This window comes from Pygocentrus nattereri, chromosome 22 (genome assembly GCF_015220715.1).
Source record: "Pygocentrus nattereri isolate fPygNat1 chromosome 22, fPygNat1.pri, whole genome shotgun sequence".
NCBI classification, from domain to species: Eukaryota; Metazoa; Chordata; class Actinopteri; order Characiformes; family Serrasalmidae; genus Pygocentrus; species Pygocentrus nattereri.
In genome coordinates this window covers 17,049,296-17,068,061 of record NC_051232.1, presented here as the reverse complement: position 1 = coordinate 17,068,061, position 18,766 = coordinate 17,049,296, and the positions used below count along the sequence as shown (strand labels likewise).

The 18,766-nt window shown below is 40.4% G+C and overlaps 1 protein-coding gene across 1 annotated transcript in view; it reads right to left on the bottom strand.

Annotated features, from left to right (window-relative positions):
* Nucleotides 1-18,061, bottom strand: part of ecpas (Ecm29 proteasome adaptor and scaffold) — a 45,633-nt gene extending 27,572 nt beyond the window's left edge. Inside the window, exons 1-18 of the mRNA XM_017709349.2 lie at nt 18,040-18,061; nt 15,265-15,395; nt 13,085-13,201; nt 11,391-11,509; nt 11,000-11,146; nt 10,093-10,261; nt 7,802-7,941; nt 7,626-7,704; nt 6,690-6,809; nt 6,402-6,487; nt 5,255-5,330; nt 4,666-4,715; nt 4,411-4,477; nt 3,855-3,977; nt 3,315-3,418; nt 3,114-3,237; nt 1,288-1,368; nt 965-1,172 (exon numbers count right to left, since the gene is read on the bottom strand). Of these exons, the coding sequence (XP_017564838.2) occupies nt 965-1,172; nt 1,288-1,368; nt 3,114-3,237; nt 3,315-3,418; nt 3,855-3,977; nt 4,411-4,477; nt 4,666-4,715; nt 5,255-5,330; nt 6,402-6,487; nt 6,690-6,809; nt 7,626-7,704; nt 7,802-7,941; nt 10,093-10,261; nt 11,000-11,146; nt 11,391-11,509; nt 13,085-13,201; nt 15,265-15,395; nt 18,040-18,061 (1,963 nt within the window). The remainder of the gene's footprint in view (nt 1-964; nt 1,173-1,287; nt 1,369-3,113; nt 3,238-3,314; nt 3,419-3,854; nt 3,978-4,410; nt 4,478-4,665; nt 4,716-5,254; nt 5,331-6,401; nt 6,488-6,689; nt 6,810-7,625; nt 7,705-7,801; nt 7,942-10,092; nt 10,262-10,999; nt 11,147-11,390; nt 11,510-13,084; nt 13,202-15,264; nt 15,396-18,039) is intronic.
* Nucleotides 18,062-18,766: the final 705 nt, after the last annotated feature.

Below are 18,766 nucleotides of genomic sequence, written 5' to 3'. Positions count from 1 at the left end.
CGATATACACTACTCACAAAAAGTCAGGGATATTTGGTTTTTGGGTGAAATTTCAGGATGAACCTAAAATGCACTCTAACCTTTACAGGTGAACTTAATGTGACCTTCTCTAAACTTTTGAAAGCACATGTCCACCTGTTCAATGTTTCAGTACGTTTTGCACAACTTGCTGTTCTCTAACAAGGAGCTTAACAGCAAGGTGGTGGTGGTGGTGTTACACTGTGGGCAGGTGTGTCTAGTCAACACAGAACTGCCCTGCACTTTGTGAATGGTACAGTGACAAGCCCATACTACTACTAACATCATTAATCCAGTCATTGTGCCTCTGCATGAACAACACAGGCCTAATTTCATCTTCATGGACGACAGTGCTCCAGCTCATCGAGGTCGCATCATTAGAGAGCGGCTGCTGGAGACTGGGGTACCTCAGATGGAGTGGCTGGCACTTTCTCCAGACCTGAATCCCATAGAAAACCTATGGCATCAGCTGAGTCGCCGCGTAGAGGCTCGTAACTCTGTACTCCAGAACCTCAATGACCTGAGGGCCACCCTTCAAGAAAAGTAGGATGCCATGCCACAGCAGAAAATGAATCGACTTGTGAACAGCATGAGACGTCATTGTCAAGCTGTAATTGATATTCAAGGGCACATGACAAGTTACTGAGACATTGACATTATTGAGACAGTGAGATTTTTTTGGGGGTTTACCCACCACTGTTGTTGGTTTTTGTTTCAATAAATTGTTTGAGATGAGGAAATCTCCATTGCATGCTTTTACTTAAATGCCCTACTTTCATGATACAATATCACTGTAGCGTGAACTTTCTATGTTTTCCATAAATTTCACTAAGTTTCAAAAGTCAAATATCCCCAACTTTTTGTCAGTAGCGTATGTATGTTTCATCCTTCAAAAGCAATAAAAACATTATACTGTGCAGTGTCTCAGCCCTTCTCTTTCATTTACCTCCAACAGCTGACAGAAGCTGCTGTAGAAGATCCATGTAGACCTGCACAGGACTGGTCTCACATCCTTTGGGAGAAGCCTCATTTGCGAGCAATGATCGAATGTAGCGTCCAATAAGCGGGGCGTCGTCTTGCATATCAATCAAACTCTGAGAAGTCGGTGTGGCTCCAGCACTATGAGCCAGACACATCCTGAGGTACAGAATGATCTAGAGAGAAATAAAGATGAACCTTTTGCTTATTATTTATTAATACACTATCAACAGACACAAAAAGAAATCACATAGTACTGTATATATTTATAATCTATACATTCTGGCTCACCTCTTCAAATGTGGCAGGGTTAAAAGGAAGTGTTGAGGTTCCAATAATGTATTTGGCTGGACTCTTCATTCTCTCAGAAGCCTATTACAAACATTTTAAATTATAGTCATGGAGCAAACCAGAATATTAACATGAAAAACAAAAGAAAAATGTGAATTCAATTATACTTGCTTGTGACATTTATCATAACTGTTCAAGCTACGGTTTAAAATTTCTAAATGACTACTTCAGGTACAAGATCAATTTTGACATTAGCTTGAAATGTCATGTCAAACTTTTGAGAACTTCAGGAAAACAACAAGTAAAATGTATATAGGGAAAGTCAGGTTTATAGATTCAGGTCTTTTGTTATCAACCACTTCATTAGGAACACCTGTACAGCTGGTCAGTTTTCCAACCAGCCAATCATCGGGTTGTGGTGCAATGAATAAGATGGGTCAAGAACTTCAGTTAATGGAAACATCAAAACATCAGAACTGCTAAAACATGAGGCCACTCATTCACACAACAGTGCAAAGACCAAAAACATCCAGTGAACACCAGTTCTGTGGGTAGAAGTAGAAAATGTGTTGAGAGAGATGTCGGAGGAAAATGTCTGGTTCTAGCTTACAGGAAGTCAAATACTCTTTACAGCAGCGATCAAAAAAGCATCTCTGAACACTGTAAACCTTGGGGTGGATGGGCTACAACAACTGTCACAAATTTATCTCAAACTGGTTCTGCGAACATGACAATGAGGTCAGTGTACTATAATAGCACCAGGTATAAATCCAATAGGGTACCTTTAGGATGTGATCAAATGATTCACAGTATGACTGTGCAGCTGACAGCTCTGCAGCTATTACATTATGCAACTAACAAGCACCAGAATCGCTATCAAATATTTCCAGCACCTTCTGAATTCATGCCTAGAAGCTGTGGTCCCACCAGTATTAGAATGTATTAGAATAAAGAGCCAGTGAATCCTTGTTTTTTTTAAGGCCTGCCAGTTGCTACCTGAGGTTACCCAGTTTAGGAGAGAAGGCAGATCAAGGTACTTATTTACACATACTACCACCCTCTATTGATAAAACTTTCCCTAAATCTGGATGCTTCATTATAATGCAATAAAGTATACTGTATGTCTCAAATTTAGTTTGAATCAGTCAAAGCTCTTACATGCTTAAAATAACCATACTGTTTTCAAAGGGCAACACTTTTAAATGTTTATTTAGATTCATACTAGAGAACATTAAGATTTTTGTGTGGACGGGACCAAAACCAAAGACTTCAATTTGCATGAGCTTGAAACCCAGTATGCTATGGACTTTACAGAGAAGCCCAGTGTCCCCAGCAGAGCAGCACCACCTGGGCCAAGTGCATTGCACAAGGGCACAACCAAGTATACAAAGTCAGTCCTGAGATATGAACCCACCTTCCAGTTACATGCTCACGTCTACTAATACTAGGATACCAGCCACAAACAGTATGATGGAGGTGAATGAAAAAGAAAAAAAACAAGAAAAAATGGTCCAAGAAAAAAAAAAAAAAAAAAAAAAAATTTTGACCATACAATTTTCACTGGTGCAGCGATACTGGCCAAAATCTTCTGCACTATAAAGCCACCATCAGGTCAAATTGGGCTTATTTGATTTGCCTGAATTGTTGAAATGACTCAGTATGTCTGCAGCAACTTTGGTGTTTTTATGGCTTTTATGTCTATACATAAAAAATGTAAATAAAATTTGAAAAAGAATGGACATTTGCGATTCATTCCAGCCCCAAAAGAGCCATCAGAACTGTCCATTAACCCCCCCACCCACCTACTTTACTCTATCTGGCTGTACCTTCTCCTGGATGTAGCTGACCATCTCTGGAAAGGATGGCATGGGCTTGGATCCCTCTTTCTCTGTCCTCTTAGACGACAGAGATCTCAGAGTACGGCGGGCCTCTCCACACACCTCTTCACGACTATAAGCACACAAACATTAATGAGACAGACTATAAGAACATTAATACAAATATTAATATTTCAGATATCAACTTACGGGTCTCCCGCTGCCAGGAGCAACAGGTATCTGGACGGCACATGATCAGGCGCAAACACACTGCTGGCAAACTTCATCGCCACCTGACGCACCTGCACCTCAGGCTACGGTAAAATATGGTGTTATTAGTATCAAATCAAATGATGAAATAAAACATTGCACATCCATAAATTAATTTTGCTACATAAAAGGATAATCAAACCAGGGGATGCCAATATGACTATTTTATTGTGATAAATTTCATTAAAGCATGTTTTTCTGATTATAGGAGTACTTTATGAACTTATCAAATCTCTAAATATATGAAAATCAATACTGTAATAAGCACATCTTCAAGTGTCAAGATTTATCCCATACTGCCCAAACCAAAAACAAGCTAAGCAAAACTACTGATTCTACTCACTCAGTTGGTGCCCAGTTCATTTCAAAAGCAATTATGCTCTGGAAAATAGCACCATATTCCAGTGCCATTTAAGCATAATAAATCACAAGCAACTAATCAAGATCTGTCAGCAATGATAATTGACTGATGTGACGAACCTTTCCAATGTAAGCGGCCACCAGTGCCTCCATTAGGTTGAGGAGTGCCCCCTGCAGGTTGACATATGCACCGACCATCATAGATAAAGCCTCCTGAATAGCCAATCGCACATCAGCTTCCTCCTGTTAAGAGGAAAGTGGAGACAGACGTTGGTTTAAAAATACAGAAGTATACAAAATTTTGGTCTAATTATAGTTTTTAATGCAAAATTACTGGCAACAGTAATGGTACACTTTAGCTTGTTTTTATTTTTTGCAACATGTTAAATGCAACAAAACATTTTACTTAACAGGGTGGGTATCAAGAGCCTTTAAGTACTAGTAGAAGATTTTGTGGCAACTGGGATAGACTGGGTTATAGTGATAAATATTCCAGGTCATTTGCATGCATTTGGGTGAGACACCATAAATACAGCTTTCATTGCAAGCACCCAGCTATCTTATATGTATAACTTAATGAAAATGCCTCTTGTCTGGGTACAACTCACATTAAACTGTCATGTTATGTGAAAGAAAACCATTCTTTGCTGCTCCATAGTGGTATAAATGGACTCACCTTGCACATGGATTCAAAGAACTGCTGGACCAGAGCTATGTCTTTAGTAAAGAGCTGTGGCATTCGGCTAGATGTGATATACAGTGACAGAAGAGATTTTTGAATAAAAAGAAACATGGGAATGGTTCATGTGGCAGTTATCAAAATCAAAAAGGTTACGACGGTACATACTACTATATATCTGTTGCATTTTCGTATATAACGCTTTATTTTCTGTCTTAGCCAAATGGATAAATTAAATAAACCATAAATTACCTTGAAAGTTTTCCAACAGCTGAGTAGGCCACACACAATAATTTCGGATCCTGAAGAATAAAATGATCATATTTGAGTCTTAACATTTTTCATTCCATAATTTCCTTTTGATTGACCCATATCATGAAATTTGAATTTATCTTGCTTTTTAAAATAAAAGATAAAAGTTGTTAAGAGCCTCAAGATATACAGTTCACTCCTCAGTCCATACACTGAAACTAAAGTGCAAAACTCTTTATTTTGAGAGATCAGGGTTTTGATATTGAGGTTATATCTGCGGATATATTTTATATCCGCCTACAGCAGTTTAACCCCACTTATTCACACTGAACTTATCGGGAGTGTTTCAGTCTGGACAACAAAGCAGGGCAGCCAATTTGCGAATACATTTAGACATATTAATCTTAATGGCACTGCAACGAAAGCCAAGAGATAAACAGAGGTAGGTAAAAAATGAATTAGGAAAAATGTAGGCTTTGTACATTGAAGAGAAATTAATTTTAAGAAACATTTTGGATATGGGCCCTTAAATGGAGATTCTGAACAGTAAAAATAAACAGTATTGAAATAAGGATACTAAAGATTCTACCTCTTTGTACTCATTGATAAGCTTGGTGAGGCCATTCAACAGCATCAGACCCAGTGGCTTGTTAGTATCGGGGCACCTACAAAGCAAAAACATCTAGAATGAGCTCATCTGAAATGGACCGATACACATTTACATTTATGGCATTTGGCAGACACTCTTATCCAGAGCGACTTACAATTTGATCATTTTACACAAGTAGGCGAAGGTGGTGTCAGGAGTCTTGCCCAGGGACTCTTGTTGGTATAGTGTAGGGTGCTTACCCTGGTGGGGGATTGAACCCTAGTCTACAGCGTAAAAGGCAGAGGTGTTAACCACTACACTAACCAACCACCGTGTAAACATATATTATGGTCTGAAGGGTTCACCTTTCAGACTGTTTATGGAAATAATAGACATTGTATATTAAGAGCCTAAGAAGTAAAGGACTATCCACAGTATTATAAGTGTAGTTCTGAAGTCATGATGGTCTGTCATGGTATTGGAGGGGGTATTAGTAAGAAACTCAGAGAGTGCACGTGCCAAGACTGGCCTTCCTGCAATCCAGAACTGTCTCTCAATGAGCGTGTTTACATGCACTCAATAATCCAATCATAATTGGATTTCTACAGTTATCAGATTATTCAAATGTTTGTATTAACAGCATACTCCCAACACTTTTGGATCGAAGCTGAAACTACATGCTTGATGAAATGAAGGATTTAACTATTTTTCATCTTCTAGTTGATGGATGTTCAAATTTTAGATCAAGTGGCGCAATATTTTCTTTAAAAGCCATGGCATGGAATTTAGTTCAATTATGTACACACCCTAAAATAAAACATTAATTGCTTTGCATATTATATGTATGTAAACTCTCATGCCTTAATACTGTTTACTGTAAATGAAAAAGGTAAAACAAAAATATTACTGTTGCCAGGTGGAAAGTTTACACAACACTGGGCTCATCAGGATATGGTTATATGGTTCTTCTCAGTCTGATGTATTTGGCTATTTAAAGAAGCTTTTAAAACTGGAACCACATTTTTTGTTACAAGCTGCAAAATGCTTAACACTACAGAAATTACATTATGGCCATCTCTGCCTGAGCATTAATGGGACATGTTTTCCAAAGTAGCTGGAAAATTCTAACCATATTAGCAACACTCACACAACACAAATATGGTGCACAAACTGTAGAGTGAGAGACAGGAGTTTGTTGTTGGAGTTGGCTCCAAACAGACCATCATAGACAACCTGAAATAAAGAGAAACATACATTAAGATTATCAAATACTGTAAAAAAATAAAATAAAATAATTGATTACAACTATTATATCTATATTTGGATGTGAGGATAGCGAATCAGAACCTGACTGACAAAATCTCAACAGCTACACCCACACACTACATTTCTGTCTGAGTAGATCAACTGAGGCTGAGATTATTCTCTCACTCACCTGGATGTTTGCAGGGAAACACTCTGCTGCGAGTCTGGAGCGGAGAAGGTGAGGCAGTATCTTCAGCTTTACTCTGGTGCTAACCGGTTCATGCTTCAGCTCTCGCTTTACTGCAGCACCCTGGGTAAAAAATAAATTAATGGATGAACTACCAATGTCAAACGGATTTGAGGGATCACAAGAGCATATTGAGGCAAATTTTAAAAGAAAGGTCTGATGAAAAATCTAATCACAATTTTCCACTTACCCCAGATGTAGTTGTTTACCTGAGATGTGTTTGGAGCTCAAATTGTTCTGGAGCTGTGAGGCTGACACTGCTAACAAACACTAGAACTCAACCCAAAAGCATACACACAAAACATCTCTCAGCCTGCTTAAACCACATCTGAGTCTTCATGTCATGCAGACTTATCTTTGTGGTTTAGGACACAAAATGACTTTGTGAGCTGTAAAGATGAACAAAACTGAGGACAATCACTTTAGACAACATTGTCCAAATAGACAAACCTCAGGAGCAGCAGTGCTGATCTAGAATCAGTGTTTGTTCAATACAGAGGAACATGGTCCTCTATTTTTACTTTTTTATAGCTTACGACAAATCATATTGTGCTCTAAGCCACATCAGCGAGTCTGCATGACCCAAATGAAGGGCTGGGTGTGGTTTCTGCGTGCTGACAGATTTTGTAGATGTATTTTTACAGAATCCATTTGAGTTATTTTGGTGCAGTTCTAGTGCCTGTTAGCAATATTAGCCTCGCAGCTCCAGTTCTAAACTAAAGAAGCAAAATCTGGACTCCAAACACATCTTGGTTGATCGAATACACCTGGAAAATAGGCTCAAAATGAGTTTTTGCTGAAACATTTCTTTAATGCAACCATTGTTACAAGGACACTCCCAAACCCTGACCAGCTGTTTGACCTTAACAAGAAACATACCTTTGTTTTGAGTGGAATGTCGCCCAAGTAAACTCTGAACATCTTGTTAATTATAAGTGGATTGTTCCAGTCAATGATGCTGTAATACAAAAAAAAACAGCACACATTAGGTGATACGTCAGTTCATACAAAACATCCATAGTCCATACTTGCCAGCTCATATAAAAGCACAGTACCTCTGCTTGCTTTTCAGCTCCAGGTCGGCGGCCGTGGCAACACTGTGTCTGGTGTCACTGGAGGCGATGACCAGGTGGACGACTGTCTCCACTTCAGGCACCTGCTGCGCCTCGATGAACTTCACGATCCCTAGCTTACACTGTAGAGGGAAGCATTAAAAACCCCAACACATTCACAAAGAGCAGAACTGTATCAGAGGTGCCTAGTTTTTGTTTTATGTCTTGAGGGTCCCTAAGAGCTCTGTTGGTGGTGGGCAAGGGCCAAAAAGTCAAAACAATATATAAATCAAAAAGATGGACAGGATTCAAATGGAATCTTCTGTTTTATTTGATAAATAACACAATATTTGTTACTAAAAATCTATTTTAAAGAGAAAATAAGAATTAATTTGCTCTCTCTGGGACCAGGGGGTGAGTATAGGGTAACTTTCCACATGTCCTTAGAGGCCTACTGCAGGCAGCCCTAAATGTCAGGTGAATGAATGCATCTGAATATTGCTGCCGTAGGAACAAAACCTCATCTCCAAAAAGGCAGCTATGCAGGGGAAGGAAAAAACATACTTTACTTTTAATGTAAGTTAATGGAACCGAGTCACTGTGGGCTATTTCTTTTGGTCCACTCATTATGAAACAATGTAAAGAGCAACAGTACAGTGTAGGAACATTACTATCAATAATGCAGTAACATTAGTCAATGCATTGTTCATGTGAACTTTAAGATGAAAATCATGTGATTTCCACAGACCACAGTTCCCAATTTCCTCAGTGGATGTCCACTGAGAGCGACAGTGGCTACATGTTCCAACCAATGAGCATATATATTATATATCATTTATAAAACCAACGGCTCCAACACCTTCATGATTATAACCTCTCACTCTTGTTCATAAATGCTGCAAAAAATTGAACTGTCAACTGCAATGACCTTAAATTCTCGATCTTTGTAAAATTTCTTATTTTGAGATGGTTGTGTACTTCTTATAAGATTATCTTATATGCCAGTATTTGATTTGAGGGGTCAAGCATCATGGGCATTCAGGTGTAGCCTTCAGCCTTGCCCTTTATGTACAGATATTTCTCTGGATTCAGAGAATCTGTTGATGACCTTTTGCACCATAAAGGGTGAAATATGTAATATCCTTGCCATTGATCCATGTTAACCGAAAACTGCCTCGAGCAAACCTTGCTCATAAAAGACTAGACCTTTGTGGATGCTCCTTTTATAGCCAAGCATGATTCAAATCACCTATTTAGGAAATTCCAAGGCTGAATCCCATTTTACCCCTTGCCTCTACTACTTAGCCATTAGCGTTTTGTGCATTCATGTCTAGGGATAGGGGTCACCTCAATTTAAAGTGGAAGGGAAAATCTGATCAAGATGCTGGTGAACAGGTGACTTCAGCTTCATATCACTTTAGAATCCCCCCTCTTTGAAGGTATATGATGTCTTAAACGTAACTACAGCCTAACAGTGAAGTTGCTGAACTTTACCCTCCTCTATCACTGCAGACTGGCAGGGTCGCATACAGCACACCGCTAGTAGCATGTAATGATGTAATGTTCTTTATTTGTCCCATTTCACAGGGGAAGATTTCTACCACTACTCAGTTCCAAGGGGCAAGGCGACACTGGAAAACAAGGGGTAAGGGGTAAAAATAAGAAATGGGATTGGGCCGTAGTCTTAAATTGCTCATTGTTTGGAAGTTTTGTAACGCTGCAGGCACCAATTTCAAAATGATTGTATATTTACAAAAAAAAAAAAAAAAAACAATGCTGTTGATAAGAAATACATTATATATCTTGCTTTTGTACTGTTTTTGTTCAAATTCAGGTGAAGTACATTTCTAAATAACTGCTTTCAGCTTTTATTTGCATTACACATACGGTTTTACAGTTTTTGGAAATGGGTTTTCACAATAAAAGTTGACAATTACTGATAGAACACAACCCTAGTTAAGCAGTACATCTAAAGAGGCTATGCAATTTCATTAAATCATCATACACTGTATGTTCCAATCTACAACATAGACATTTTTACTTGTTTTAAGCAATTTCATCAAGAAAAGTTGTCTCATTATATTGGCAATTAATTTAGCTGGTTTCAGGTATAGAAATTATCATTGTGAAATAAGCTTACAACAATCCCAACAGGAGAAATATTAGATTTAAGATCATTTTACTTGACATGATAACTCGCAGTGCAGCTTGTGGATTCCTTACTATGCATGAACATGCCATCATAGCATTCACAGACATTTCATCCCAAACAAAAACTGTACTAATTCCCTCACCTGCTCCAGCTGTTCAGGGCTCCACTGAGCCTCTCCAATGACCCTTTTGACAGCATACAGGCTCATCCCAGGAGGAGGCTGAGGGAGGTTCTGTCCTGCTGCTGCTCCTGCCACAGCGCCTTGTGGCGAGGAAGGAGCTGGACGACTGGGTGGTTCATTCAACACAAAGCTGCACAGGGAGGAAAAAGCCCTTTTTAGCTGGTAGCCAAAATGAATTCAAAATCAATTTGGATCATAAGGCAATGTTAAAGAGACCCTACAAAGCAGGAGGAATCATTTACATTTGGGAAACTCATACTTACAAAGCAAAGGCTTAGCAAATAATTACTAGTCCAGTCAACAAATAACAACACATATCAAATATATTTCAATAAACTGTTTCATTTTGTACATATTATTATTATTATTATCATCATCATCATCTAATGAGCATTTTAAGGTTGATGGCTTTTAGCTATTGTTGGAAAAACCCAGTAAAACTTTTTATAAAGCACAAAGTTTTAAAACCCTGCGATGGACTGGCGACCTGTCCAGGGTGTATCCTGCCTTCCCCCCGAAGACTGCTGTGATAGGCTCCAGCATCCCCCCGTGACCCTGACGGAGAAGCGGCTTAGAAAGTGGATGGATGGATGGAAATTTTAAAAACTTTAAAATATCTTTACAATATCTGCACACAGAAAATCGTTCTATGTATCTGCTTTGTTACCAAATTTCTTCAGTATTTGTTTTGGTCAAACTACTCTGAATGATTATGTTTCCATCTTTTTAATTGTGCAGACATTTCAACAAATCAGTGAAATTCTCCTTTAACCCTCTCAGCTTGGAGCACAGTGTAAACAGTAGTGACCTAGCCAGTAGGTGGGACCTGACCAAGACTGAAAGCGGAAGGGAAACTTAAAACAAATACCCATAAGGCATTAGGAGCACATCGAGCATGAACTCCAGCAGCTGGTGGACCGTCTTGGGTTTCTCAGTCAGAACAAAGGGCGATGCTTTAGACGGTTCTGTGGGATACTTCATGTGGTACAGCGTAGGAATCAGCAAATGCATCAAGCTGGAAAAGAGACAAGAAATATCCATCTAATTTGAAGACAAAATAATGCCACATATCTAAAATCAGTAGAAGCATCAGGCATCTGGAAGCCTGAATTCTGTGCAGTGTTAGACCAACAAGAAAATATATCTTGGTTAATGAATCACATTAAAGGAAGGGGTAATGTGTACAAATTTGATTTTCCACAAAAATATCGATCTAATTTGTTGAATTAGACACATAGACTCTTGAAGGTCAGACTCACCTGTCTTGCTGAGGTTCTGGTTTGCCCTCCATCGCCGTAAGCAATGTAGGAGCCAGTTCACACTGTTTGGCCACGTCCAGTCTTGGGTAGCCCATTTTTATGTAGATTATAGTAAAGTTCTGCAAATAAATCCACTAGTCAGTGAAAACAGGACTAAAACAATACATGCCTAGTTCCAAAAAAAGTTAGAAGCCCTTGTGCTCTTTGAGTTGAGAACATGAGTATCAATGATTTCAAGAAACAATGAGACTCCTCAGACTACAACATACGCAAACTCTCTGCATCTGTCCATTTAAGTTAAGAGTCCAGAGAAGTCGGCAGCATTTTTTGACATTACTCATTTTTCAACAAGTCCTTCGAGTCCTAACTTGGATTTGTGGACACAGTGACAGTGTTTACTGGCAATGGTTTCTCAAAGTTTTTCTAAGCCAATGTGGTGATATCCATCACAGAAACATGCCAGTACTTGATTTGAGGTGTCAAACATCATGGGCATTCAGGTGTAGCCTTCAGCCTTGCCCTTTATGTACAGATATTTCTCTGGATTCAGAGAATCTGTTGATGACCTTTTGCACCATAAAGGGTGAAATATGTAATATCCTTGCCATTGATCCATGTTAACCGAAAACTGCCTCGAGCAAACCTTGCTCATAAAAGACTAGACCTTTGTGGATGCTCCTTTTATAGCCAAGCATGATTCAAATCACCTATTTAGGAAATTCCAAGGCTGAATCCCATTTTACCCCTTGCCTCTACTACTTAGCCATTAGCGTTTTGTGCATTCATGTCTAGGGATAGGGGTCACCTCAATTTAAGGTGGAAGGGAAAATCTGATCAAGATGCTGGTGAACAGGTGACTTCAGCTTCATATCACTTTAGAATCCCCCCTCTTTGAAGGTATATGATGTCTTAAACGTAACTACAGCCTAACAGTGAAGTTGCTGAACTTTACCCTCCTCTATCACTGCAGACTGGCAGGGTCGCATACAGCACACCGCTAGTAGCATGTAATGATGTAATGTTCTTTATTTGTCCCATTTCACAGGGGAAGATTTCTACCACTACTCAGTTCCAAGGGGCAAGGCGACACTGGAAAACAAGGGGTAAGGGATAAAAATAAGAAATGGGATTGGGCCGTAGTCTTAAATTGCTCATAACCCAACTTTTTAGGACATGCTTTGTAACACTGCAGGCACCGATTTCAAAATGATTGTATATTTACCAAAAAAAAAAACCCACAATGCTGTTGACAAGAAATACATTATATATCTTGCTTTTGTACTGTTTTTGTTCAAATTCCAGTCGAAGTACGTTCATAAAATCACTGCTTTCAGATTTTATTTGCATTACACATACGGTTTTACAGTTTTTGATAATGGGTTTGCGCAATAAAAGTTGAACACAACCACAGTTAAGCACTATGTCTAAAAAGGCTATGCAATTTCAGAAAATCAACGTACACTGCACGTTCCAATCTACAACATAGATCTACAGTATAAGCATTTATTTACAGTAAAAAGAGTTGGGAAAACTGGTGCAGGACTGAGATGTTGAAAGAAATGACCACATTCTGCATATACTCTGTGTTTAAAGTGGCAATAATGTATAATTAATAGATGACAATGTTAGCATCTTCTCCAAAGAGAAGACTATATGCTAAGCATTTAGCAGTTGGACAGTTAATTTATACATACCGTGACAAATGAGGCGGCCGCTGGGTCCTGGTATTGCACTAGGAGTGTCTCCACGGGCAACTGAATCTTGGGTCTGCTCTTGATCCTTTTATTGACGTGAACGAGCAGTTCCATTACCTGGATGGAGCAAGATAACAACAGCAAATATTAAATCACTTTAGAAGGGAAGCCTTTTCAGGGGAATTCCACCAACTTTTCAAATTTTCTGTATGCTTAAATACTTAAATAAGAGAAGTTCAACATAATTTGATATGAAATGCTCTTTTCTAGGTAAACTTAACGAGTCAGTGTTGGTGATAGGAACCAGACGTCTGAAGAGTTTAATGCCTCTAAAAGCTCCCTCACAGAAACACCAAAATGGCACTAAATATATTACACCGTGTCTAAGACATTGGTTTACGATTATGTTGCAGGAAAACTTTAGGCTATAATGTAATTTGTGAGTTTCATGCAGAGAGGTAGAGGTAGCAAAAGTGGCAAGAGTGACAAAATATTTGTTGGTATATTAGTTTATCCTGGACAGCATTTTGACTTGTGATTAGGCCAAAGATTCAAGCCTGATGGACCAACTGAGGGAATGTTTAGCTAGTATTTTGTTTTTATATGGTCTTCTGTTTAATTTTCATTGATTTTCAAGGGTTATTTCATTGTATTTAGCTGTACTGAAAAAAATCAGCAGTGGGTCTATTCTTTACACACTGCGCCGCTTCACTGCCTGTGTTAAAGCGCTGACTACTTAGCGTGCATCCTGAAATAAAAAGCAAGACTTTCCGCATCGTTCGCGCCACACACGCAGTGTCTGTGAATCCGGCTTCATGTCCAATTTATTATTTTTTTTTATAAGGGGAATTCTTCTTGAATGAGATTTACGTGAGTCAGCAATACAACTAGGACTAGCCTGTATTATCTGAATACTCAATGGCTCACTTTGTTACATTGGTATTTGTTTCTCTATTTAATATTAGGAAGACCCGTCTCAAGACCCGTCCTAAGCCTAAACAATTAAAGCCTAAATTACATTAAGTTTGATTAAATTAAAGAATCATTAACATACAAACAGCATTAAAAATTAGAGATGCACTGAAACAAATACATTTACTCAGTCTCAGACAAAGACACTGATATTAACATTCGATACCAGCTGATACCACGTGCTGTAAGCCGAGTGTACATTGCCACACTAATGAACACAACACTCAAGCTGCCAGTGAATGAGGATCTGCTCACGCAGTTACTGATTTTGTGCCAGTTGGACACAAAGCTGTTGGTCACTTTAATCATTCCACCTTGGCAAATTACTACCAACACAGCTGGAAGCCCACAAGGCAGCAAAAATGGAGGCAAAAAAGAAGTCATCTGTCTGTATATGCTGCGTTTGTTTTCTCAAGTGGTCACTGTAAAATAGGCTATATTGTCCTACTGTGTATATAGCACAGCATGGAGAGCTGAGCTGCTGTAGCTCAGTTTCTCAGTGTGTTCGCTCAGTACTTTGTGCGAAGCATGTTATATTGAATGAAACAGCTTTATTTGAAGTTTTCTGTAGATTGACCTGTCTCAGCTGTCTCAAAAGATGGCAGTGGGACAGGACGTCCAGCTTATGTGTTGTGATGCTCGTTGTCATGGTAACATCTACATTAAGTGTGAAATTTTAGATCTGATTACTTGTAGTGTGTATGTAAAGAGTGAGCATATAAATCCCCTCAGTCTTTAATCTATCGAATGTTTTTAATCAGATTGGCATGTACACAGACAGTATATGCCTGGCTTTAAAGGACATCTCCATCCAGCCAAAAAGACTTCCAACAACACAAACACGTCACTGTGCTATAGAGACAGTGAAGACAGCTGAGAAGCAGGAGGTCTAAACTATGAAATGCACTTTACTTTCAGCTGTACAGAAGTGCTTTCCTGATGTGGATCAGAGCATGGTCCTGTCTACTGCTGCGCTCCTCGATTCAAGATAACTAACGTAACAAGGCTAGATAACGCACTTCTTTTAAAATCAGCTAAAGTTTGACCATTTAACTGTACATCTCATTTAATGACTAACTGATGAGCTCAAATTACTATCACACAGAGTGGAATTCCCCAGATTTTTCATTAAATGCTTACAAATGCATTGCTTGATGTCTGAGATATTGTTATTCATTTGTTTTTCCTACAGACAAACAAGCACTTACTTTTTTGCGGACACCCTCCTGGGCGCTGGAGAGTTTAAGCAGAACAGGTGGCAGGAATTTGGATATGATGTCCTGCAACTGTTCATCTGTTTCTGCATGACCTAAACGCAGGAACACACGTTCCAGCTGATCTGTAGGGGGGATTACACACAAAAAATTTATTACAGAAAGACACAAACAGAAAAACAAGAAACAGGGAGGGACAGAGGGAGAGAGAGAGAGTGTGTGTGAGAGACAGAGAGTGTGAGAGAGAGAGAGAGAGAGAGGGTGGGAGGGAGGGAATAAGAGAGGGAGACAGATGGAGGGAGGGAATAAGAAAGAAAGAAAGAAAGAAAGAAAGATAGAGAGAGAGAGAGAGAGAGAGAGAGAGAGAGAGGGAGGGAATAAGAAAGAAAGAAAGAGAGAGAATAAGAAAGAGAGAGAGAGGGAGGGAGGGAGGAAATAAGAAAGAGGGAGGGAGGGAGAGAGGGAGAGAGAGGGAGGGAGGGAATAAGAAAGAGAGAGAGAGACGGAGGGAATAAGAAAGAGGTTAGCGAGGGAATAAGAAAGAGATAGATGGAGGGAGGGAATAAGAGAGAGAGGGAAGGAATAAGAAAGAAAGAGAGAGAGGGAGGGAATAAGAAAGAGAGAGAGGGAGGGAGGGAGGGAATAAGAGAGAGGGAGGGAGGGAGGGAATAAGAGAGAGAGAGGGAAGGAGGGAGGGAATATGAGAGAGAGGGAGGGAATATGAGAGAGAGGGAGGGAGGGAATACGAGAGAGAGGGAGGGAGGGAGGGAATAAGAGAGAGGGAGGGAGGGAATAAGAGAGCGTGAGAAGGAGGGAGGGAGAGAGAGCGAGAGAGAGGGAGAGAGAGAGAGGGAGGGAGAGAGAGAGAGGGAGGGAGGGAGGGAATGAGAGAGAGAGAGAGGGAGGGAATAAGAAAAAGAAAGAGAGAGAGAGAGAGAGAGAGAATAAGAAAGAGAGAGAGGGAGGGAGGGAGAGAGGGAAAGGAGGGAATAAGAAAGGGAGAGAGAGAGAGAATAAGAAAGAAAGAAAGAGAGAGAGAGAGGGAGGGAGGGAGGGAATAAGAAAGAGGGAGGGAGGGAGAGAGGGAGAGCGAGGGAGGGAGGGAATAAGAGAGTGAGAGAGAGGGAGGGAATAAGAAAGAGGTTAGCGAGGGAATAAGAAAGAGATAGATGGAGGGAGGGAATAGGAGAGAGAGGGAAGGAGGGAGGGAATAAGAGAGAGGGAGGGAGGGAATAAGAAAGAAAGAGAGAGAGGGAGGGAATAAGAAAGAGAGAGAGGGAGGGAGGGAATAAGAGAGAGAGAGGGAAGGAGGGAGGGAATATGAGAGAGAGGGAGGGAGGGAATACGAGAGAGAGAGGGAGGGAATAAGAGAGCGAGAGAAGGAGGGAGGGAGAGAGGGAGAGAGGGGAGGGAGGGAATAAGAGAGAGAGGGGATGGAAGGAGGGAATAAGAGAGAGAGAGGGAGAAAGAGAGAGAAAGAAAGAAAGATGGAGACAATGTGAGGAAGGGAGGGAGGGAATAAGAAAGAGGGAGGGAGGGAGAGAGAGAGGGAGAGAGCGGGAGGGAGGGAATAAGAAAGAGAGAGGGAGGGAATAAGAGAGAGAGGGAGGGAGGGAGGGAATGAGAGGGAGGGAGGGAATAAAAAAGAGGGAGAGGGGGAGAGATGGAGAAAGAGAGGGAGGGAGAAAGAGAGGGAGGGGGGGAGGGAGGGGGAAAGAGAGGGAGGGGGGAGGGAGAAAGAGAAGGAGGGGGGAGGGAGGGAGAAAGAGAGGGAGGGAAAAAGAGAAGGAGGGGGAGGGAGGGAGAAAGAGAGGGAGGGTGAGGGAGAAAGAGAGGGAGGGGGGAGGGAGAAAGAGGGGGGAGGGAGAAAGAGGGGGGAGGGAGGGGGAGGTGGGAGAGGGGAGGTGGGAGAGGGGAGGTGGGAGAGGGGAGGGCGAAAGAGAGAGATGTTCACACATTGGCTGATGAAAAAGAGCAAGACTACAGTTACTGTGACTGACTTGCGTTTAACTGGCAAGTAAAATGAATGAACACTTCAGTAGCTGCTCGTATTCATCTGTACGTTCAGTAGCGCGTCTGTCGCTGCTTCAGTGTCCGGTCACACGGACAGCGCAGTGGCTGAAGCGGCGGATCAGAAGTGACGGGTCTGTAGTCAGTTAATGTGGAATAACAGCCGTCTGGCTGCCTGGGCTGCTCAGTTAGCCTGGCAGCTAACAAACTTCAGCAGATAGATAGATAGATAAGATTCAACTTTATTGTCATTACTCAGTACAAGTACATGGCAACGAAATGCAGTTAGCATCTACCAGAAGTGCAAATAGTAGCAAATAGTGCAAAAAGAGACTGTGCAAGTGTGCAATAAATAGGCTTAGTGCAACATTACATCCAGAGGCTGGGCCCTCAGGGCGTAACGCCACCTTATTTCACACGCTCACTGCAAATGACACTGAACCCCAAACAAACGGAGGGCACTAATAAAGCATTTCATACATGTGGCGAATTTTAAATCGCTCAAATCTGCCGAGAAAAGCTCACTTTCATTTCGGAGCATGACTGTGCAGTGGGCCTGTGAAGCACTGAGCAGCAGCCGGCTAGCTCCCAGCCCAGCTAGCTTTAAACCTCACACCGCGGCCGTATCAATAACGCGTGGTCAAATGAATAAAAACATGATGGCTTTCATTTTCACAAAACGTCTGGCTTTAACACAAGAGGACACGAAACGAGGTCAGTTCAGTGCAAATAATCTTTCAAATATGTGGTCAAACTTACTGAGCTCGTCCTGTGCAGCCATGTTGGAGTGAAGTCAGTTCAGCAGTGGAGACACACAAACACACACACCCACACACACGCATACAAAATATCCCGGTATGCGTTTAACATAACGACATAGTTTATAAATACGCAAATTTATTACATGTTGTAATATTAAGCTAAATTCGATCGTTCGGATACTGGTTGTCCTTGAATGTGATCATATCTACCTACAGTTTTTACCAGAAACTCACACGAACTTTTATTTTGGAAAGTGTTACAGCATGTCATTTTCCCATTCATACAGCAGGTGGCGTTACAGATTTTTGCAACCACGAACGGGAAAAAAAATCTGTTTATGTATTTAAAATACAATAAAATACATTTTAAATATTTAACCAGACGCACGCACTAGAAAAAAAAACAAACAAAAAAAGTAAAAGAAAATTAAATCATTTAAGAGAAAAATAAATCATTTATGTGAAAAAAATATGGATTCTACAGTTAATCACACTCGAATTCTGTAAGTTAATCATTATCCTGTTAATCATAACGCTGTACGTTTAGACAGTTTTTATTTAAATGAAAAAAAAAACTCAAACATGTTTTTGAGCACACTTTGTTGTTTCACATAGTCTAGTAGACTGGGAATAGCTTGTTGCTAACACCTAGCTAACTACAAAGCACAATGGTGTTGACATTTACTGTGTAGTTCTGCCGCTCATAGACTGCAGGGGCAGGACGG